The 25,346-nt window shown below is 39.2% G+C and overlaps 1 protein-coding gene across 8 annotated transcripts in view; it reads right to left on the reverse strand.

Moving 5' to 3' along the window:
- FGGY (FGGY carbohydrate kinase domain containing) overlaps positions 1-25,346 on the reverse strand; it is a 531,195-nt gene that overhangs the window by 303,186 nt on the left and 202,663 nt on the right. For 6 of the 8 annotated variants that reach the window (XM_058303502.2, XM_058303497.2, XM_058303500.2 and 3 more), the window contains 2 exons: positions 19,193-19,237; positions 14,040-14,155 (listed from right to left, as the gene is read on the reverse strand). In XM_058303502.2, coding sequence (XP_058159485.1) covers positions 14,040-14,155; positions 19,193-19,237 — 161 coding nt within the window. The remainder of the gene's footprint in view (positions 1-14,039; positions 14,156-19,192; positions 19,238-25,346) is intronic. The other 2 variants (XM_058303505.2, XM_058303499.2) reach the window with 1 other exon arrangement.

Here is a 25,346-nt window from a genome sequence, read left to right on the forward strand (position 1 = left end):
CAAACATTACATATGGCAAAGCTTGTATAGCAGAGTCAGAATTAAACTCAGGACCGTTTGACTCTGGTGACCAAACTTTTAACCATTAAAATAGGCAATCACTAATATATAACTTAATTATTCTAGTTTAAATATATCAGTCTCTTAAGAGCTTAACTGTCATATCCTTGTAATCCAAGATCAAACTATCCCTGACTGCTTGGGCAAAGTCTAATTCTTGGGTTTGTAAGGCTGAAGACTGGACAATAGATTGTGTGAATTCACCTAGGTTATGATATGTGGTAAAGCTCCCTTGACTACATTCTCCTAGTGATTAGTCCCTTTCAAATGATAGCACCTATGCTGGCTAATGACCAAAAAAGTCATTGAAAAAGCTTAAAAAGGAGAATGGCATGGAGTCATGGAAGGGCTTCCTCAGACTGTGGTTCATAAGATTTGGTTTCTTATCTCAGATCACTAAAATGCTGTAAGACCTAAGAAATTCACCTCATCTCCCTGAGTCTCATATCCTTATGTGTACAATGAGAGAGGTAGACAAAAAACTCTAAGATCCGATTCAGCTCTGGTATTCACAGGTTCTCCAGCAGCAGGAAGAGAAGCTGAAGTTTGAACTCACTTTCTGGGGGCTTCTAATCATCTAGATGCCATATTGCAAAAAGGAGCAGTTCCAAAAAGACCTATAAACAGCAAAACATCTGAAAATCATTACCTCACAGACTGATAAGGTCATCACTGCTCCCTTGCCCTTCTGGCTATTCCTGGAAGGGCCAGCAGCTGAAACAGTACTTATTGGAATCTAAGGATGGTGAGTGGGGGCTGGAGGACAGTTATTTCTTTCAGGCCCAAGAGGCAGGGAAGACAGTGCTGAAAACTGCTGGCCCTCAGATGTCAAGGTGCCACTTAAAAATAATAATGGCTAACATTTCCACAGGCTTAATAAACCACACAGTTCTGTGTCATCCTTTACCTCATTTCAGTTTCACAACAAACCTTTATGGAAGGGAGGGTAGAAAATGGGGATTGCATGTGATACGTGAATAGGAGAAAGGAATGGACTTTACACACATACACATACACACACTTCACAGGAGGTAATAATCCCTAAAATGGCCCAATATTCTCAATTTTATTTACAGCATTGGCAGGAATAGTAACTAGAACCATCTATTCAGAGGAATGGAGCAGATCCTATTCAATCTCTTAACAGCAGCCTTACTTTCAAGGAAGGATAGAAGTCCCATTAGATACTAAATGCAGTCCTGGCTCCTATTTTCATCCTGCAGCTTTCCATTTCACCCAAAGTCCAACCAAACCAAACAATTCTTTGACATCCTACACTCTTTCATGCCTCCATGCCTTTGCTTGTGCCATTTGTTTTGTCTCAGAAGCCATTTCTCCTCTGCCTGGTAAACTACCACTATATATTTTTTCTTTCTTTTTTATTTTATTAGAGAAGTTTTGAGTTTACAAAATGATGATGCATAAAATACAGAATTCTCATATACCACCCACCAACAACAACAATCTGCATTGATATAGAATATTTGTTACAATTTATGATAGCACATTTGTTATTAGAGGCACTGTATTAGTCAGCCAAAGGGGTGCTGATGCAAAATACCAGAAATTGCTTAGTTTTTATAAAGGGTATTTGTTTGGGGTAGGAGCTTACACATACCAGGCCATAAAGTATAAGTTACTTCCCTCATCAAAATCTATTTTCACATGTTGGAGCAAGATGGCTGCCAATGTCTGTGAGGGTTCAGGCTTCCTGGGTTCCTCCTTTCCAGGGTTTTGCTTCTCTCTGGGTTCAGGGTTCCTCTCTTACTGGGGCTTGCTTCTTTTTCCTCTGTGAGCTTACTTCCTGGGGCTCCAGCTTAAGGCTTCAGCATCAAATTCCAACATCAAAAACCCTCAATTCTGTCCTTTGCCATGCCTTTCATCTGTAAGTCCCCACCCACCAAGGTGTGGGGTTCTCAATGCCCTAATGACATGGCCCAATCAAAGCCCTAATCATAACTTAATCATGCCTAGGCACGGACCCGATTACAAACATAATCCAATATCTATTTTTGGAATTCATAACTATATCAAACTGCTATAGGCATATCAATAGTGATTTGTCCAGAGCATGGAGGAAGCTTCGAGGCAGGTAGATATGGCTCAAGCAGTTGGGTGCACACCTACCACATGGGAGGTCCTGGGTTCATTTCCCAATGCCTTCTAAAGATAATGAACAAGGGAAACGGACTTTGGCCCAGTGGTTAGGGCATCCGTCTACCACATGGGAGGTCCGCGGTTCAAGCCCCGGGCCTCCTTGACCCGTGTGGAGCTGGCCCATGTGCAGTGCTGATGCGCGCAAGGAGTGCTGTGCTACACAGGAGTGTCCCCCGTGTAGGGGAGCCCCACGCGCAAGGAGTGCACCCATAAGGAGAGCCGCCCAGCGCGAAGGAGGGAGCAGCCTGCCGAGGAATGGCGCCGCCCACACTTCCTGTGCTGCTGACGACAACAGAAGCGGACAAAGAAACAAGACGCAGCAAAAAGACACAGAAAAACAGACAACCAGGGGAGGGGAGGGGAATTAAAATAAATAAAAATAAATCTTTAAAAAAATAAATAAATAAATAAAGATAATGAACAAGACAGCAAGCTGATGCAATGGGCTGGTGTAGTGAGCTGATGCAACAAGGTGGTTCAATGAAGAGACACAACAAGCAGGGAGCTGAAGTGGTTCCAGTGAATGGGTGCCTCCCTCACACATGGGAGGTCCTAGGTTTGGTTCCCAGTAACCTCCTAAAAAGAAGATGAGTGACAAAGAGAGCATACAATGAACAGACAGAGAGAGCAGACAGCAAGCACAAAAGGGGGTGGGGAATAAATAAAATAAATCTTTGGGGGAAAAAAGGGAGCTTTGATAACCCAAGTATCCATGAATCAATGAATGGATAAATAAAGTGTGGTATATACACAATGGAATATTATTCAACTGTAAAAAAAAATGAAATCCTGATACATGTGACAATATGGATGAATCTTGAAGATATCAGGTTGATTGAAATAAGACAGGCATAAAAGGGCAAATACGTATAATCTCCCTGATTTGAAACAATTAGAATAAGCAAACTCTCAGAGTCACAATCTGGAATATAGGTCACCAGGGATAGGGTGGGGAGAGGGAATGGGAAGTTAAGGCACAAAATGTATAGGGCTCCTATTTGGAGTGATGAAAATGTTTGGTAATGGATGGTGGTGATGGTAGCGCAACATTCTGAACACAATTAACAGCAATGAAATATAGATCTGAATATGATTAAAAGAGGAAATGTTAGATTATATACATGGTAACATAATAAAAGAAAAAAATTTTAATCCATACAACTACCACTATAGTTTGACACATTTCAAATGCCACCTCCATGAGAAGCCTTCCCTGAATCTACCACCTGTAGATTTCTGGACACAAAACTCTGGACATCTATTGCACATTACTGAGATTATTTATTCATTTTGTTTTCCTCTCTAGCAGACATGAGCTCCCCAAGAGGATGGACTATAATAAATTTATTTCTGTATCCCCGGTATCTAGCACTTGGCACATAAGAGGCACTCAGGAAAAGGGGATGAATGGATGAATGGATGGATGGATGGATAGAAGGATGGAAGGATGTGAGTATAGATTGTTAATGGGGACCTCCAGGTCATGCTCCATCAAGAGAAGTCTGATTTCAAAGGGCAAAATAGGGCAGTACAATATTCAGAGGAAGAGTACTTACAGAAATACTGAAAAGAGATTGTTCTAGCACTTGGATAAGAATGGGAGGGTAGGGAAGCAGATTTGGCCCAACGGTTAGGGCATCCGCCTACCACATGGGAGGTCCAAGATTCAAATGCAGGGCCTCCTGACCCATGTGATGAGCTGGCCCACGTGCAGTGTGGATGCGTACAAGGAGTGCCGTGCCATGCAGGGGTGCCGTGCCATGCAGGGGTGCCACCGGCGTAGGGGAGCCCCACGCGCAAGGAGTGTGCCCTGTAAGGAGAGCCGCCTAGCACAAAAAAAGTGCAGCCAGCCCAGCAATGGCGCTGCACACATGGAGACCTGAGGCAGCAAGATGATGCAACAAAACAAGACACAGATTTCAGGTGCCGCTGACAAGAATACAAAGCGGATACAGAAGAATACACAGCGAATGGACAGGGAGAGCAGACAACTGGGGTGGGGAAGGGGAGAGAAATAAATAAAAAAACTTAAAAAAAAAAAAGGGGAGGGTAGAAAGAAAGAAAGTGATGAGAATAAAGATAAAATGTTTAGGGTGGAGGGCAAATGCAAAGCCTAGTCCAGAGCATCCACTGGGATGGACTCCCTCAGGACATGGGAGATAGTAATACAACAGGGTCCCTATAGCCAGAAAACACTGGGACTACCTGTGGTCAAAGATTTCCCAATATAGATAACTAAAAAGAGTCCAATATAGATTACTAAAAATAGCACCTAAATAACCTGATCCCAAGAGGGAGCAGCAAGTCAGTAAAGCTCTGAGAGGAGCCCTTGAAGAACAGAAACAGTCACTGGTCATTCACAACAAAAGGAAAAACAAGTCTCACATTCAAGAAATGAATGGATAAATTGTCATATAAACATGCCCAGTTCTACTGGGCAAATTCAGAATATTTGGTAGTAAGAGCCTAAAAGAACTGAAAGAGTCCACAACTGCAAGCGAGAAAGTCCCATCCATCAGCCATGTGTGGTCGAAGCTCCCTCTCAATTAAGAGGTGGAGTGGCATCACCACCCAGAGTCCTCAGGATGGAAGAATAAAATATGGACTAGAGTGGACTTACTGGTATTCTACTATAGAATTATTGTGACTCTAGCAATGGAAGAAATTTTATCATTGATGTGGAGACAGTGGCCATGGGAGTTGCTGAGGGCAGGGAGAGGGAAAAAGAGGTGTGATATGGGGATTTTTCGGGACTTGGAGTTGTCCTGAATGATATTGCAGGGACAGATGCAGGACATTATATATTCTACCATAATCCACTGAATGGACTGGGGGAGAGTGTAAACTACAACGTAAAGTATAATCCATGCTGTGTAGCAGTGTTCCAAAATGTATTCATCAAATGCAATGAATGTACAATACTAATGAAAGAAGTTGTTGATGTGGGAAAAATGGGGGGTGTGGGGAGTGGAGAATATGGGAATCTCCTATATTTTTTAATGTAACATTTTGTGTGATCTATGTATCTTTTAAAAAAAATTAAAAATATATTTTAAAAAAAATAAATAAATAATAACAGATTGGGGGCGGGCTATGTTATAAAACCCAGAACTGTGGATAGAATCACTAGATTCACACTCCTACCATTGGTTGTGATGGACACTGTTGGTAGAAACCTGTTAGGTATGTTCTCACAAGGGGATTTCCTCTTCTCTTTCACAGGGTGAGGCGGTATTGATGTGGACATTCCCTGTTTCTATAGTCTCACTTACTCTACAATGGAGGAGGAATTACTTAGCTGATTGGTCAGACCTGAAAGAGTCTATCCATGGGGCCACATTAACCAGGAAGTGGGGCCTGTGTAGATTTGGTATGCGTCTCTCTTCCCAAACTACCAATACTCAGACCAATGGACTCTCTGAGTTCATGAAATAAGTTGATCAAGTTGGGCTTGCTTCAGGCAAGGTCAGGCAGATCTCCTTTTCTTGTCCCAACTCCTGGGCTTGCCAGGGAATAGTTAAGTCATTGTCAGGCAGTTCCCAAGATCCCAAGTTCAGGGAAGAGGTAGGAGCCCTCCATGCTCTTATTTACTTCAGTCTGACCAAAGCCAATGCAGCACTTTGCCTCAGGTGGTTTTCTGAATTGTCCCCAACTGGTTAGACCATACAGAGAAAGAGTGATGGGTACAGACATATCCATGTCCTCAACAAATACATTAGTCAGGATACTTTACCTACAGTTTTAAGCCTGAAGTACAAAAACATCTAAAACGCAGCCTCAGTTACTCCTGGGTTAATGAAATGTAAAATTCTTAACCTACCTCATTTGTGTGTGTGTGTGTTTCTATAGAGGAGTCTGCAAAATCTCCTGTCACAGAAAAGTCTCTGAGAGATTCACCACAGGAATGAGGTTAGATTGCAGCTATCATTCAGGCTGGGATGTATCTTCCACAGAGGGCCCTTCTTAAGTGGCAGATATGTTGGTGAAAATGTACTATGTATACTGATTTTATGAAATAAAACATTGTCTCTCTGTCACCTAGTAGTATCATTTAACTCAAAAGAATTTATGGAGAGTCCATTAAGCAATAGGGACACTTGAAGCCAAAATGGACTTATTTATCAAATCCTTCAATCAAAAACATATTCACTCATTCAACAAATATTTTATCAGTGTCTACTACATGGCAGTAACTGTGCCCACATCACCATTTGCCTGAAATACAGTTGCTTTGGGAGGAGAGAAAAACAGGAGAAAAAAGCAGCCCTCCTCTCCTCAATGAACTGTCTTCCTTCATATATGCTTTAACTTCATTTCTGCCTCTTCCTTAACAGCTCCTTCTACTTGGAATTTAAGTTTATTCTTTGCCTGGCTTCCCTGACCCTAAATAATGAATGATCTATAAGCTAGCACACTGAAATTCTTTTATATAATGAAAATCTTTCTGTAATGCAACTAATCATGCCATAATTCAGCCACCTTATACACATGAATTTTCATAAAGCAGCCTAACCCAATAAAACAATGAAGCACTTTTCCCAGGAAGTAAAAAGGCAATGCGAACATTCTGAAAGAGGGCCTGGATAATCGATTGGAACAGGTGGGATGTTGCTTATCTCCCTAAGGGTCTTTTCTCCCTGCTGAGGACTTCCTTCCTGTTTGCTTTTGATAGATGTTTAGGATTAGATAGGTAACCTGGGAATGATCCACATGTAATTGAAGGTCAAAATTTATTGACACATATCATTTTACTGGGCTGTGGGTATATAATTCCCTCCAAAAAAACTGGATTTGGGATTTCTCCATCAATTTCAAACATTAAATTGATTAGTATAGCTTAAATTGTAAAGGAATTTCTACTATATTCTTTGGATTCACAGAACGATTATTTTCCTTACTTCACATAATGCTCCAAAACCGAACCATTCAAATACCACATAGAAAGAAGGCATTAGGTAGTAATATTTTAGCTTTGGAAACTTGCATGTAATCACTCAAAACACAGTAAATTTTTCTTCTGTCCTTGAAATGCACCACGTAAATACTGCATTTGATCCTTAACTTACACTTCATAAATAATTTACTTCTAAAATATTCCTCCATAAGACCATAAGACCATCAGTTGCTGAGGTGTTCAGTTTTCGGGGAAAGCATTTATTTACTGCATGAGCCCAAGAAGGCTGGTAAAGACTTGGCTAAGAGCTCCACATGGAGCCAATTATGGTAATTATATTAATGCTCAAATCCAGGATGCTCAATGCTCAAATCTGCTAAAAGGTTTTGTGCTATACTGCCCACAACTTGACAGGCAATGAGTCCACCGGAAATGTTTAACACTTCATAGGGAAGCTTCCGATATTCATTTTTCATATTTTCAAGAATTGTTAAAGAATGGCTGGGGGTAGCTTCCAGAGGAGTTTCTGAAAGTCACAAATGAGAGTTAATATCCTCTTAAATATCTTCTAATTTTGGTTCAGGCTGAAACTACAACTTCACCAGAAACAGAAATCAGATGTAACATCATACAATTAATTTTGATGAATGGGTAAGTTTTAATTCATGTGCAGCAATATTCTGGTTAATGATATGTCTCCATAGGACATCCATTAAAAATCCATTAACTTAACAGGCAAAATCTAATAAAGTTATTCTGGAAATTTTCTGCTAGATTAACATTATGGACTTTTAATGAATATTTCCTGTAGGTATTGCTCTATTAGCAGAGCTAATATACTAATTAAACATGGGTCTTGAATGGGGGGGGCATAACAATGTTAAAATAATCAGAAATCAGAGGTGAAGTTCAGCAAAAGTCACCAAAGATGCTGCTAAAATCAATAAATATCATTGTATCTTTTTTTTGTCTATTTTTTTAATGTTACATTCAAAAAATATGAGGTCCCCATAAACCCCCTACCCCCTTAACCCCACTCCTTCCCCCATAACAATCTCCTCCTCAATCATCATGAGACATTCATTGCATTTGGTGAATACATCTCTGAGCACCACTGCACCTCATGGTCAATGGTCCACATCATAGCCCATACTCTCCCACATTCCACCCAGTGGGCCATGGGAGGACATACAATGTCTGGTAACTGTCCCTGCAGCACCACCCAGGACAACTCCAACCCCCGAAAATGTCCCACATCACATCTCTTCCTCCCACTCCCTACCCCCAGCAGCCACCATGGCCACTTTCTCCACACCAATGCCACATTTTCTTCGATTACTAATCACAATAGTTCATGAATAGATTATCAGTAAGTCCACTCTAATCCATACTCTATTCCTCCATCCTGTGGACCTTGGAATGGTTGTGTCCACTCCACATCTATATCAAGAGGTGGCTTAGATTCCATATGGATGCTGGATGCAATTCTCCTGCTTTCATTTGTAGGCACTCTTGGCTCCCTGGTGTGGTGGTTGACCTTCTTCACTGCCATGTTGGATGAGTGGGGTAAGTCCAATAAACCAGAGTGTAGGAGTTGCAAGTCTGTTGAGGCTCAGGGCCTGGCTATCACATGGTCAGTACAGAGATTCAGGTCCCCTGGGTATACATTAAACCCCAGCACCAACTACAGTTCCGGTAAAAGTAACAGGAGAGACTTTTGGACAAAGATCATATCTAAGTCCAGCTCCATCACACAGAAACACAAACTCCAAAGTAGGGCCAACTGAGATGGCACTGAAGTCCATCTGCCATGACCATAGAACCTGTGGGTTTCTGTAGCCCTCAGAGGAACCAATACCTGGGGTTGTATCTACTTTATCTGTCTCTGGGACTCTGCTGAGGTGTACATAAGGGCAACCCCTCTGATAACCTCCCGGCTCTTTTTGGAGACTCATAGCCATATAAATTCATTTGTCCTCTTTTATCAAGCAAAAAGAGCCAACATTCTAGTACTAGCCATCTCAATCATTAACTCATTCATGTACTAATCAAATAGTAGCTAAACTACTAAAATTTTGCCATCCCCTGTTCTAGAACTAGGGATATATAGATGAGTAAAAATCTTTATGCGAAGGGGCACACTGTCTAGTGTGAGACCAACACACATAAACAGGTATTCAATATGTATTATAATAAAGCTATGTTTAACAGACCATGGGAATAATCAGGAAAGAACCAACTTTGGTGGGGAGGGACATATAAATTCTAAATTCACTTAAACAGTTAAGTAATCTTGAAGTTTGTGTTCCAGTAAAAGATTAGTTCCTCTGGACCCTCACACTGGAAGGTTTTCAATCCTGTCCTACCATTCATGTATTGGCTCTGTGCCATTAGACAAGGTTTCTTATCTTTGATTCTCATGAATAAATATGATTATAATGATTGGTGTGAGAATTACATGAAATAAGGCATGTGAAAGCATACAGAAATGTGCCTGGAAATTAGAAGGGGAAGAAGGATTAGTATCTATTCTCTGTCTACTCTAGACATACAATAGGTATTAATTGGAAAGGTAGTACTGCAAAGTGGTGAGAGCACGATTTGGAGTCATCTGGACATGGATTTGAATTCTGCTTCTACCACTTACAAACTATGCAGCCATTAGGCACACTTCACCTTTCTGAGATTGGGTTTCTTCAGCTGTAGAATAGGACAAATAAAAATAACTTACATAGTTATGAAAACATAAAAAGATAAAGGTTGTACTGCAATAGTACAATGTCAGGAAAGTGGCAAATTATGAGTATTTATTGCTGACATTATGTCCTTCCCAGGCAAGACCATGGAGACACAGAAAGGTTATGAGACTTGGCAGAGGTCACGCCACTAGTGCTAGAACTAGGACTAATCTAGCTCTTACTTAATATGCTAACATATTAACTCAACTAGTCTGCATCCTGTCAGTTACAGGACTAGAGGCCCTCCCCCAGCACTGGGTCATGATTGTTCTTCATCAGGCCAGAAACTCAGAGAGTCTCCATAATACCAAGTGAGGACTCAGAAGCCCTGCTATAACTCTACTGATCAGTACCTAGTCACCCTGTATCTCTTTTTGTTGTAGTTTTTTCTTAAGTCCTGTCAATCTGTCTCAGTTCAAATGATCATGCTTAGGACATACACATGCCATTAGTACATATTTATCAACACCTTCTATGCCAAGATACTCAAGGGTAAGGCAGATCAAGATTTTGATCCCTGCCTACCTGGTGCTTTCAGTTTAGCTTCACTTTCTTGTTTGGCTGCTGGACCTGAAGCACTGTCCAAAACCCCAAATTGCCTGGCAGGAATCCCAACACGCCATACTCGTGCCAGGTCACCCAAGTCCCAGAAAGGCAAAAGTTTGACCCTATTCTTCAGAAGCTGTCCCGGCTGCTGGCTTCAAATGGTCTGAACACTCAGAATTTAAAACCAACCACCATGACTTAAAGTATCAGTACTTCCTCATACCTTGGGAAGTTGTTCCTCCACCATCAGACTCAGATCCCACCACATCACTACTCCTGTCCTGATATGAATGCTTTGTCCCATTCTTGCTCAAGTTGGCTTTGGGTGCTACATAGTGGACAGCTAGATAACCACACTTAAGGCCAGCAGTATAGCCAGGTCAGTGCCCTCAGTCAAGTATACACAAAGAAGGCAGTCTGTTTTAGAAAAAAAGTATGGCACCAGAAACCCAAGTTCTTGGGCTTCATTTTTGAAGTAGTTTTGGATCACAGAGGGGTTTCAAATATGGCAGGGGAAGAGCACTGATGTGGGGTGTCATTGATGGGGGATGCATGGTTGGGAAGGAGTTCTCCAGTGCATGTATACAGGGTATATAAATATGTTCAGATATTCATTGGGTATTGTCATAGTAGGTAGAGTTACACATGACAAGGGAGTGCTGCGTTTCTAGTTGGGGGAGCTCTGTCACATTCCCCAGTGGAACAGCAACAATTCCCCAAGTGCAAGGGCAAAGACCAGTAAAGAAGGATGGTCCAGTAATGAGCCCTTGATACTGATGACTATGCTTATGAGCCTGTGTGCATGAAATTTCAAGTAAGCCTAGAGCTGCAGGGTGCCTAAGAGTTACCTCCTGAAAGCCTCCATGTTGCCCAAATGTGGCGACTCTCTAAGCCAAACCCAGCATGTAAAGGCATTACTTTCCCCCCAGTATGGGGCATGACTCCTGGGGATGAGCCTCCCTGGTACCAAGGGATTACTACCAATCACCAGCTGGTGATGCAAATAGAAAAAGACTTTGAATAAAAGGGAGAAATGGTAAAGACAAATGAGTTTATATGACTAAGAGACTTCAAAATGAGTCAGGAGGTCATCAGAGGAATCATGCTTATGCACGTCTCAGCAGGATCTCAGAGACATCCAGAGTATACAACCCCAGGTACTGGTGCTCCTGAAGGCTACAGACACACACAGGTTCTATGGTCATGGCAGGTGGCTCTAGAGTTCAGTGCCTTGCCAGTAGGCCCTACTTTGGAATTTGTGCTCTTGAGTGTGATAAAATTTGACTCAGATGTGACCTTTCTAAACATACCACTTCTGTCACTTTTACTGATGGCACTGGGGGTTGGTGTATCCTCAGTAGACTTGAATCTCTGGACTGTTCATGTGCCAACTGGGCCCTAGGCCTCATCACAGTTGAAACACCTATTCTCTGGTTCATTGGACTTACCCAGGTCAGCTAACAGAGAGGTGAGGATGGTCAACCACTACACCAGGGAACCAAGAGAGTCTACAACTGCAAGCAGGAGAATCCCATCCATCAGCCATGTGGGATCTAAGCTCCCTCTCAATGAAAAGGTGGAGTGGACATCACCATCCCAGGGTCCATAGGATGGAGGAATAAAATATGGATTAGAGTGGACTTACTGATATTCTATATAACTATTGTGACTCTAGCAATGAAAGAAATTATATCATTGATGTGGAGACAATGGCTATGGGAGTTGCTGAGGGAAGGAAGAGGTAAGAAGAGGTGTGATGTGGTTTCAGTTTTGGGATTTGGAGTGATATCACATGGGACAGATGCAGGGCATTATATATCCTGCCATAACCCATAAAATGGACTGGGGGAGAGTGGAAACTACACTGTAAAGTATGATCCATGCTGTGTAGCAGTGCTCCAAAATATATTCACAAAATGCAATGAAGGTGCCACACTGATTAAAGAGGTTGTTGAGTGCAGGGGGGTGGTGAGTGGGGTTTATGGGAACCTCTTACAGTTTTTAATGTAACATTTTGTGTGATCTATGTAACTTTAAAAAAAACACACATTAAAAAAATTTGCTAGAAAAAAAATCCAAGTTTTAATACTACCTCCACAACTTAATATTGGGCAAGAAACTGAATCTCAGTTTCCTCATCTATAAAATGGAAATAGGAATCAAATAGGTTTGTGAGGACCGAATGAAATAAAAGTATATAAATCACCTGGTACAGTACCTGGAATGTAGCTGATGACCAGTGACTACTGCTTTGCTTTCTTCCTCTCTTTCCTGGGTCCCAAGTGTCTCCCTTTTTCTACCAGCTCCAATCCTTAGATGGTTTCATTTGAGCTAAAGAAATTCTAACATGCCTCTTCATGTGTACTACTCTGGCTCTGTGCTTTTTCCCATATTTGGCTACTAGTAGTTGCACAAACCATAGAAAATGGAGTTACCAGGATTAGAAGTATAGATGCTACTTGGATCAAAAATGGTTCTACCCTTATATTTAACACATTAGTCAAGAGGAATTGGTAAGAGAAAGGTAGAACTGAAATCACCTACCTACTATGTGACTCACTTATCAAGGGTGGTAATAAGTTGTGGTGAACACTACTCGTTGTTCACCAACACTTAATAGCACTAGCCTCAAGCCTTAGCTAGTCACATGGATGGATACATGACTGTCCAGCCAGTGACTATATTTCCTAACTATCCTTGCAGCTTAAAAGGGCCTTATGAACAAGGACTAGGCAATGGGATGTGACTAGAAATGACATGGCTCATTTCCATGTTATGCTTCCTCCAAAAGAATGTGTGTGGACTCCTCTGGTCTTTTTCCCTCTTACCACTCATGGCTGGGAGATGCTGAAAACTGGAGTAGCTAACTTGGATGCAATATTTTCAGAATGGCAGAGCTACCCTATTCTATTACACTAACCTCTATTCTATTACATGAAAAGGAAATAACCTTTTATCTTGTTTAAACTACTCTACTTGTTAATTTTATTGCTATAACATCCTAGGCTGCACACTAAATAATGCAAACTTATTTCTATTTAATCAGGCATCACTAGTTACATGATGACAGCTAGAATTGTAAGCAATGGCTAAAGGAAATAAATATCTTCTTGTGGAATGACCATGCAAACCTTAAACTGTCAACTATCATTATATGTACCCAGTATCTGAGTTTTCCAGGAAACTCTTACCCATACTTTTACTATGCAGTCAGTGCCATATAAAACTGAGTTTCTTGCACCCTATGACTTTGTCAGGAGCCACTGGCTCATGTTCCAATTTCTGTGTTTTTTCTGATTCTTCTAGCTTTGATACTGTTCAATTCTTTGGTTCCTGTGCATCACCTTTTCTTACTCCCTGAATCTAATTCATGGAACTATTTTTCTAGTACTAACTGGAAACAATCCACACACACATACCTTTAATTATGCTATACCCAGTTGCTACAGGTGTCTTCCCCAGTCTAACCCTATTTCCAAGATTCTAAATATCAGTGCAGATTTTCATACCATGTATCTCCACTGAGTTCATATAAGCCTTAAGACATGGGCCTACTAAGGCACATTTTTATTCATACAAAAAACAAACAAACAAAAGAACAGACATCCTCACACACATACATGTGATCTTTTTTATTCTTTTACCTATTTTTCTGTAATTATCTTCAACAAGGTCTTCCAAACCAATCATCTTCCAGAAACTGTCATCCCAGCCTTTTTCTGCCGAGTATGTCCATTTGCACACAAGTGAGCAGAGAGACCTAAGACAGGAGAAAGGTAGAACCAGACATTTGTAGTAGTATTAAGAACGTAGAATAAACCAAAGTAGTTACCAGTGTATCCCTGTTTTTGATAAAAAGTCCCCATTTATACTTGTTTATTGATAGCACCTCCTTTTGCTTTCAAAAGAGTCTCAGCCCTTTATTTGGATCTTGATTAAACAAACCAACTCTGTATATAAACTGTGTTTGTGTGTGCGCATATATATATGTATGTATTTTCATTTACATGACATGTGAGACCATTAGAAGTTACACTAAGTAGCAAATTGATAGTATTGAGTATTATTAATTTAGGTGTGATACTGATAATTGTGGTTACACAAAAAATCTCATCATTTAGAGATAATATATTGAAATGTTTATATATGAAATGATATATTAGGGATCTGCTTCAAAATAACATGGGAAATGTTAATGAATGGGGTTGTGGATGGGACAAGATTTGCCATGGATTGGTAGTTGTTGGGGCTGGGTGATAGGATCATGGGATTCATTATGTGTCACCTGTTAATTTAAAACATGTTCAAAATTCTCTATAATTATAAGGTAGAAAACGAAGTATCTTACATATAAAATGAATAATATGATCTAAAACAACCTAAAACAATACTTAATATTGTATTTTTAACATTCAATATTGAGGTGTTTTCCTTTCCTGCTCATCATTTTACCCTTAGTATTTTTGACAGTGTGAATTTTTTGAATCCCAGAAAAGATTATGTTCTTGAGCTAATTCATTCCTGTGAATGTGGGGTCCTTTGATTGCATTAAATTCTATTAATGGGCCTTTGATTAGATCAATTTAGGGCTTTTGATTGGACTACATCAGTAAGCAGAGAGGTCTCTGCCCTCTTGCTAGGCCTAATATAAACTGAGAACTGGAAGCAGAAAAACACAGAGAAAGGGAGCCACCGTTTTATTTTCTGAAAGCAGTACATATTTTTATATTTATTCCTCAATTGTAATAATCAAAAACATTTTCAAAAGGCCTTCCTGTCAATAGTAGTTGTATTTCACATGGATACACAAAAATTAATATAATAGAATTTACCAAGTAGGGTGAAATCAACCTCTAGAAGAAAAATGATACCAGTCAGAAAAAAATTGCCTCTCAAAATTAAGTCAGGAGTCAGCAAACTATGGTCTGTGGACCAAATACAGTCTTCTGCCTATTTTTGAAGTGGCCCACAAGCTAAAAATGATTCTCACATTTTTAAGTGGTTAGAAGGAAGAATTGAAATAAAAATTTTATGATGAGAAAATTATGTAAAATTCAAATTTGTGTCCATAAATAAAGTGTTATTGGAATGTAGCCACACTCACTCATTTATGTTTGTATTTGTCTGCTTTGACATTACAACAGCAGAGGTGAGTAGTTGCAACAGAGACTGTATGTGCCTCATCGGGAAGCCACCATTTTGACCTGGCCACATGAGAGAGATGACTCTATGTTCGCCTACAGTTTTAGAAAGACAGAGAATCCCCAAGAGGCTCAAGGAGATGAAGCCTAGGGAGAGATACCTGATAGCCCAAGCTCAATAGTTGGAGAGAGAGAAGAGAGAGACCAGCAGACCTGACATCTTGTCTCGCCATGTGGTAGGACTCCAGGATCTGCTAGCAGCTGACCTTTGGTGAGAAAGCATCTCTGATGATGCCTCGATGTGGGCATTTTAGCATCATCAGAACTGTAAAATTTTCCCCTAATAATATTCCCATTATAAAAGACAACCAATTTCTAGTATACTGCATTGGCAGCCTTTGGCAAACTAAGACAAGTATTCCACACTCCATCAGTTCTCTGAAAAAAGTTATGTTCTTTCACATCTCTATGCACATGACACCTGTCTGTTTGGAAGGAAAACTCTTCCCAGCACCTTTGCCCTGATAACTCAAATTCTTCATTTAGCCTAGGCAGAGATCCCAGCTCTGACTTAGGTATTCCTCCTCTGAGCACCCAGACCATGCAGTATATCTTCTACCACATCCCTTAACATGCTATATAATTAAATCTTTGTTTATATATTTTCACCATAACCCTATTCCTTTCCAATCTGTTCTACAAATTGTGTCCAGAGCAAACTTTATAAAATAAAATCTGATTATATCATCTCACGATTAAAACACTTCATTACTCCTCACTACATTCAGGATAAAATCTAATCCTTAACAGAGCTTAAAAGACCCTTCTTAATAAGACCTGTGTCTAACTCAAGATTTGTCTCTGGTCATTTTTACCTTCAATTTTTCTACTCTGTGAAACTGAATTATTTGAAGTTTCCCACACTGGGCCTTGATTTCTTACTTCCCTGTGCTTTGTATCCTTTGCTTCATTGTGCCTGGAATATTCTTCCTTCTTATGCATCTAATGCCTAATCAGATTTTGCAACTCAGTTCAAATGCTCCTTTTCAGGAAGCCCCAGTGGAGGGCAGGCTGAGTTCAGAGCCTCTTCTCCAAGTTCCAATCTAGACTATGATGGTCAAGTTTATGTGTCAAATTTAGGTAATGGTATTTAGTTGTTTGGTCAAGCAAGCACTGGCCATTTACTGTGAGCATATTTCATGGATTTAAATAATCAGTAAATTGATTGCATCTTTGGCTGATTACATCTACAATCAACCAAAGAGATTGCCTTCAGCAATGAGAGAAGACCTATGCAATCAGTGAAGACCTTCAAGGGAGAAGTGATGATCTCAGCAGTCAGAAGGGAGAATTTCCATCTCTACTTTAGCCAGTCAGCTTCTGTGGAATTCATCAAAAACCTTCATCAGAGTTCCCCAGTTGCATTCTGCCCTAAGGAATTCAGACTGCCCAACCCCACAATTGTGTGAGCCACTGTTAGTTCTGATCCTCTGGACAACCCTGACTAAATACTTTTTTGGTACAAGAAAGTGAGATGCTGCTAGTGCAAATCCCTAAAATGTGGAAACAGCTTTGGAATTGGGAAATGGGTAGAGTCTGCAAGAATTGTGAGATGCTTGATAAAAAAAAAGTCTAGATTGCTTTGAAGAGACTATTGGTAGAAATACAGATGCTTAAAGGTACTTCTGAGGAGGTCTTAGAAGGAAATGGCAAATGTGTTATTAGAATTCAGAAGAAAGGCGATCCTTGTTATAAAATGGCAGAGTACTTGGCAAAATTAAGTTCTGATGGCAGATGAAAAGCAGAACTTAAAAATGATGAACTTAGATACTCAGCTGAAGAAATTTCTAAGCTAAATGTGGAAGGTGCAGTTTGGTTTCTCCCTGCAGTTTAGCGTGAAATGTAAGAGGAAAGCAGTAAGTTGAGAACTGAACTTTTAAGCAGCACAGAAAAACCAGAAATTGACGTTTGAAAAATTCTGAGCCTATCCAAATAGCATACTCTAAGACTAGAGGCAGAAGCGGCTGTATCAGGGCCTTACCTGAGTTTCTGGAAAGTACGACCCAGGAGAATAAGGCTCCAAGTGAGGGTTTAACTCAACATGAATCCAGTCAGCCATTTCAGTGAAATTTTAAAGAAGAGATCTGAGACCACAGGGTCTCTGGACATCTCCAAGAAAGAGCACAAGTACAAGACATTCTTTTACTTGTTAGTGGGTAAAAACTAGGTGCCAGAGGCAGAGCAAAAGGTTTTCCTCTCCCTGAGGCTTCTATTAAGACAAGGGTTTTGTCATTCCCTGAAGTGGAATAGCAATTCCCAGGATAGTACCTTCAGGCAAACTGTACCTCCTGAGCTATTACACCAAACCTCACCCATCCTCCCCATTGTCAGAGGTTTGTAAGACTGGAATTAGAGGCAGGGGACTGAAAAAGATAGGGGCTACACTGGCAGGCAGAGTTGCTTCAAAGAGCAACAGCTGGAGAGGATTTAGGGAGTTGTAGAAAGAGGAGTCACTGTTGGTCAGTTTATTATTCACTTCCAACCAGAATGTGAGAGCAGGAATTGTCATAACTTTCATTGCTTTCTGATTTGCAATGCCAGAAAGACTCTGAAAACCTATGTGAGAGTCAAAAGAACCTAAATCAAAGCACAGTGTCTTAGTTTGTCAGGGCTGCTATCACATATATCACAAAACAGGTTGGCTTAAACAATAGGAATTTATTGTCTCACCATTTTAGAGGCACAAGGTCCAACATTTACAGCGATGTTTTCTCCAAAGTCTGTGTCATCCAGTGGTGGCTCAATTTCTGCCTCTATTACATGGCCATCTACCCACTTTCTGTCTCCTCCATTGGTTTCTACTATTCCTGCTTAGTCCTCTCCTTCTAAAGACTCCAGCCATAAGAGATAAAGTCCCAACCTCATGCAGTTTTGCCTTGCCTTAACAAATAACATATGCAAAAATCCTATATATGAATGGGTTCACGCCCATAGGACTAAGGGTTAGGACTCAAACATGTCTTTTGTAGGATACATGATTCAATCCCCAGCAACAGGCAAAACAAAATAATACGACACTTGGGATTAGTTCACCTGAGAACTCACACAAAAGATCTAAGAGGCAGGCCTCACTGCAGTAGAAATGGTCAACAAATTGTAACAGAACATTAATAATGAAAACAATGAGAAATCAGGAAGCGAATGCCAAAAAGACTTTCTGTAACCAAAAATATTGATTTTAAAATTTAAATTTCAGTAGAATTGAAAAAAATTACTGTCACTGATGAAAATCAAATGAATGGTCCAGAACACAAAAAGAGAGAAATAAGTAACTATAAGTAGGAAACACATAAAGAGGTATAAATAATGAGGGAAGATATAAGAGGCTTGGAGGGCAGATATAATAGCCTAGTATGAGAATAACAGCAATTCCAGAATGGATATTTATAAAGGAAGAAAAGGGAAGAATAATGAGTAAAATGGTATAATGAAATATATAAAGTAGTAGAATTTTTACTACACTGAACTGAAGTAATACTTAAGCTTACAGATTAAATGTCTTATTAAGTCCAGGAAGTGAATCCAGGAAACATTTGAATTTCAAGGGTAAAGAGAAAATTATATAAGCTTCCGGACAGAAAGAATAAGTTACTTACAAAGGCAAGGGATTCAGATGAGCCAAGGAATTCTCATCTAAAACTCTGAAATGTAGAAAACAGTGGAATAATGTACAGATTATTAAGAAAAACTGATCCAAGACTCCTATACCTGACAAAATATTATTCAGCTGTCAGAGAAAAAGAAAAACATTTTCAACATGCAAAGATTCAAAAAGTAAACCAGCTACATATGCTCTCTAAGAAAAATGCCTAAGAAAGAAATTTCTCCTTAAGAGGGGAAATCAAAGACAAGAGGAGCTAATGGTGGTGAACAGGGACCTTCATTTTCTTTTCCTTCTCTCCCCCGTACCCTGCTTTCCCCTCTTCCTCTCCTCTCCCTCTCCTTCTCCCATTCCCTCTCACTGTCTCACTCTCACACACACAAACACCCATGCACATTTAAATCTAAATGGAATATGATAATGTAAACAGAAATTTGTAATACTCAATAACTAATTTTTCCTGAAATATGAATCATGTTATAATGAAAAACCTAATAACAGTTTAGAATTGAAAATATTAAGCTAAGTAAGCAAAACCTCAAAGACAGAGAAGGGGCACACAAGAAAAGTATCTTGGAATGCATACGTATTTTGGGCACAACCGAAGTTTAATGTTGGTGGTAAGGAGTAAGACAGTAATCACTAAAGGAAAAGAAAATTTTGGAAGAGCTCGCAGGTTAACAAGGGATAAAAAGGGACTAAACAGAAAATTAACAAGCCAAGCAATGCCAAGCCAAACCAATGATGGTTTAAAGCTATGTACCCCAGAAAAACATTTTCTTAAACTTAATCCATTCTTGTGAATGTGAACCCATTGTAAGTAGGACCTTTCGATGAGGTTATTTCAATTAAAGTGTTACCCAACTCAGTCAGGATAGGTTTTAATCCTATTACTGGAGTTCTTCATAAACAGAATGAAATTTAGAGAGAAAGGCACAGGAAGCAAGAATTGAGTATCAACAAAACCTGGACGAGGAGAGGCCAGGGGAGTCCACCATGTACACTGCCATATGACAAAGGAGCTCAGGACCAAGGATCACAGGCAGCCAGCCCCAGAATACCAGTCTCTGGGAAGAAAGCACTGCCTTCATAATGCCTTGATTTGGACTTTCTTTTAACCTTAAAACCATGAGCTAGTAAATTCCCATCATTTAAGACAACCCATTGCATGGTATTTGCTAGAGCAGCCAAAGAAACCTAAAACAAAAGGGAAAGGGTACAATGTTATATGATAGAAAACGAAAATAAGATACAAGATATATAATCACTGACGTTATTACAGCAAATATGAATGGGCTGAATTATATACCTAGTGAAAAGATAATCATATTAGAGCTAAAACTGAGCTATATTACATCTTGTTTATAAAACAACTTTCTAAGATGTGATTTTTAAAAATGTTTAAGGTTAAAATTTAAAGCTGAATAAAGAAATAAGAAATAAAAACAAAAATTTTAAATATGACAATATAAATACCAGACAAAATACAAGATCAAAAATCTTAAGGTAAAGGGGAACATTCCATAATGCTAAAGAACTCAAACTAAGAAGAATATTACCCATTATAAAATTTTATTAACCTCATAATACAGTGTAAAGTATAAAAAACAATAGCTCCAAGAAATAACAAAGTACTTAAAATATACATTTCTATTTCAAGATTTATTATATTTTAAGCACTTGAAGAAATATGTAAACCAACATAAAGATATTAATAACTACTACTGAGGAATTAAAGGACTCAAATACAATAAAAATTCAATTCAATATACTCACATGGAGGAGAGGGAGGAGAATGTTTTATAATACAAGCAGAAACTATATGAGTAAAGTGATGTTGTAGCAGCAGGCAGAACTCAGTGATCGAGGTATTGAGGGCCAGGATGCAAGACTCTTCTAAAAAGGAAGGTTTAATTCGACTGGCCACGACCAGTCCAGACTTTTGTCCAAAAAAGAGAGCCTCAAGCAAGATTTCCAGGTCCTTTTTATAGAGGTTAGAGGTTTTAAGAGTGGGGGTCATGCGGCACTTTTGGCATGGAAAGGACTTTGTTAGTTTCTTAGAGGTTAGGGGTTTGTTTGGATACCAGGTAAGCTTGAATTAACATATCACTCACATTCCCTCTGGATGTAAGTTCGAATACACATTCAGTTTACGTTCTTCCTGAATATTCAAAGCCTATAGAGTCTATATCACTTAATTGACTTTCCAGAAACTAGGCTAACTTGGATATAGAATTAGGTAAGTTTGAATTCATACACAGGCCATATTAGTATTTATTGGGAAATTTAGTGTTTTAAAAGCTTTTAGAAGAAGAATGCCTAAAAATTAATAACCTAAGCCTCCAACTTAGAAAATAATAAAAATAATAATAGATTAAACTAAAAGAAAAGTTTAGAAGGCATAGTAAAGATAAAAGTAGATGAAAGTCATAAAACATCAAGATAAAATTCTGGAAGCATGGTTCTGTAAAAAGACAAAGGAAACAAAAAAAAAACCTCTGGCACAACTAAGCAAGAAAAAAATGAGAGAAATCAAAACCCAATATGAGGAATGATAGATATAGCAGATAATAACATTAAAAACCCCAAAAGGACATGACCAACAATATGCTAATAAATTTGAAAACTTAGATGGAATGGACAACTTTCTAGAAAACCAGAACTTACTAAAATTGACTCACGAAAACAGGAAACTTTAATAAGCACCTTCCGGAAGTGGACTTGGCCCAGTGGACAGAGCGTCCATCTACCACATGGGAGGTCTGCGGTTCAAACCCCGGGCCTCCTTGACCCATGTGGAGCTGGCCCACATGCAGTGCTGATGCGCTCAAAGAGTGCCCTGCCACGCAGGGGTGTTCCCCCTTGTAGGGGAGCCCCATGCGCAAGGAGTGTGCCCTGTAAGGAGAGCCGCCCAGCGCAAAAGAAAGTCCAGCCTGCCCAAGAATGGCACCGCACACACGGAGAGTTAACGCAGCAAGATGACGCGACAAAAAGAAACACAGATTGCCATGCCGCTGACAACAGAAGCCGACAAAAGAGCATGCAGCAAATGGACAGAGAACAGACAACTGGGGTGGGGGTGGGGGAAGGGGAGAGAAATAAATAAATAAATAAAAAGCACATTCCATTAAAGAAAATGAATCACTAGTTTAAACAGGTCCCCAAATGACAATTCAAGACCAGAGAGCTGTACTAGAAAGTTCTAAGAAATGCTCAAGAAATAGATCTTTCCAAAGTATTTTGAAGTTGGAATCCTCCCATGTTATTTATAAAGGTGCGATAACTTTGTTTAAAAAACCAAACAAGAATAGTATGGGAAACCAGAATCAGAAGGCAGTCTCACATATGAATGTGGACATAATAATCCTAAACAAGACAAGACTGAACTTAATATAAAAATCTGTGAATGTACTTTACCATAACAACTTATTAAAGGAGAAAAAAATGATCAATTCATATAGAAGAATAAAAAGTTCTGAGCCTAGGAAGAAGCAAGCCCTGGGAAGAGAGGAACCCTGAATCCAGAGAGAAGCCTGAGGAAGGGAAGAACCCAGGAGGCCTGAACCCTCACAGACATCGGCAGTCATCTTGCTCCAAAACATGAAAATAGATTTTGGTGAGGGAAGTAACTTACGCTTATGGCTTGGTATCTGTAAGCTCCTACCCCAAATAAATACCCTTTATAAAAAGCAACCAATTTCTGGTATTTTGCATCAGTACCTCTTTGGCTGACTAATACATCAACAAAAAACTTTTTTTATATGTTAAAAAAAAAGTATATTGTAAATCTGTAACAAATGTTCCACCAGGCTGTGGAGTTATATGGGAAATCTACACATATGTATGATTATTTTTCAAGTTCACGATATCTGTAACAAAAATAAATTTTAAAAAAATAGTATGGGTTGGGGGACAAATACACCAAATGAAAGATAAGGAATACAGCTGGTAGTAATATTTTGACAAAGCTCTTGCAGAGCTTGCAACCAATGCAAAGAATTGGTGGAGAGGCAATGTATGAGACTCCTGTGTGATGTTATGTATGTTTATTTTGTAAGTTCACAATCTTTACTATATACTTATTGTTTATGTGTGTTCATATATGAATGATATACTTCAATTTTTTAAAAAAAGTATATCATAAAGATATAGTGAAGCAAGAACAGAGGCTTCCACTTCTGACCATCATGGAGTAACAGAGACTGGAACAGTAGGAAAAAAAACACCATAAAACAACTGTTTTTAGACCTTGAACAAAAGGTATAGCAGAAGACTGTGACCTCTGAGAGAAGGAAACAAATGAGGTGAGTCTAAAATAACTCTGGCTTTCTGCCTAGAGGCACATGCCAGACCACAGAGCAGGAAGGGGGATCCAAGGAAAGCACAGCAGCCTCACGAAATTGAAGAGACAAAGAATAAAATTCAGGGAATGTAAGGTGGTTGGAAGTTGTGGTGGCACAGACTTCCACAGAGGAGGCAGCCATACAGAAAAAGAGCTCCAAAAATCTACACAGGGGTCCTCTTAAATCTTTGCTAAATACGTAGATGTATATATGTATACTGCAACTCCATAAGGTATGGTAAAAAGTGACTGGAAAGCTGGGAGCTGAATAGTACTCAGAGTTCACAAAGAAAAGGGAATCGTTTAAGTTACCAAGAATCAGAAAGGAAATTCCTTGTTAATTCCTTCGGGCATTTAACAGAGATCCAAAAAGAAACATGCCAAAATTTAAGAAGCATGGCTAAATTTCCATAGTGTAAAGGCTACTTTAAACCTTCTCTAACAAAGTTTTAAAAGAAGACCCCAAAAGATAAAAATGAACCTTAAATAAATTAAGAACTAACCAGAAAAAAATAGCTTAATACTCCTTAAGGAAGACAACGAAATACAGACATTTAACAATACAAAATTCATAATGTCAGCATCTAGTAAAAAATTTGAATAACAGTCAAAATTATTCTGAATTTGAGAAAAACTATAAACCAGAGAACCATGAAGATCAATTAAACTAAAGCAGAATAAATACAAAGAAAAACACATTGAGGTACGTTATCATCTACTTTCCAAAAAACAGTGAAAAGAGAAAATCTTAAAAGCATCCAGAGGGATTAAAGACACATTACTAAAGAACACGGACAAAAAGTTTGCAGACATTTCTCCAGAAACAATGTAAACTAAAAGAAAATGGACTGGTATCTTTAAAGTGCTAAAAAATTTAACAAGAAAAAACAAATCAACATCAAAAATATCTTTGAACAATAAAAGGGAAATAAAGACTTTTTCAAGAAAACAAAAGCTGAATTTCATTATCATGAAACCTGCATTGCAAGAAATATTAAAGGAAGTTCTTCAGGGAAGAGATACTAAGCAGAAATGTGGATCGACGCAAAGGAATGAAGAGGTTCAGAAATAATAAATATGCAGGTAAATTAAAAAACATTTTTTCCTATTTTAATTCCTTTAAAAGATAATTGATGGGAAGCAGATCTGGCTCAAACAATTGGGCTCCTGCCTACCAAATGGGAGGCCCCCATGTTTGATTCCTGGGGCCACCTAGTGAAGGCAAGCTGGCCCACACCACAGAGAGCTGAACGCCCACTGCGGAGAGCTGGTGCAGCAAGATGACACAACAAAGGGAGATACAGAGGAGAGACAGTGAGAGACACAGCAGACCAGGGAGATGAAGTGACAGTGAGGGACGGAACAGACCAGGGAGATGAAATGACAATGGAAGATGTTGCAGACCAGGGAGATAAAGCAGCACAAGCAATTGAGTGACTCCCACACCAGCAATCCCGGGACTGGTTTCCAGTACCTCCTAAAAAGAAAGAGGAGAAGAAAAAGACAAGCAGACATGGAAGACAACACAGCGAATAGACACAGAGAGTAGACAGTGAGCACAGAAAGAACAAGGGTAAAATTTTTAAAAATAATTTTTAAAAATTCTGGAAAAAAAAAAAGATAACTGATGGTGGGCTGGGGAAAAAATACACCAAATATAAGATAGGAACTATAGTTAGTAGTAATATTTGCATGATGTTCTTGCATAGTTTTTAACAAATGTTTTACAACAATGCAAGGTGTTGGTGGATGGTGATGTATGGAAACCCTGTATGATGTTATGCATATTTATTTTGTAAGTTCATAA

Source organism: Dasypus novemcinctus, chromosome 9 (assembly GCF_030445035.2).
Source record: "Dasypus novemcinctus isolate mDasNov1 chromosome 9, mDasNov1.1.hap2, whole genome shotgun sequence".
Taxonomy (NCBI): Eukaryota; Metazoa; Chordata; class Mammalia; order Cingulata; family Dasypodidae; genus Dasypus; species Dasypus novemcinctus.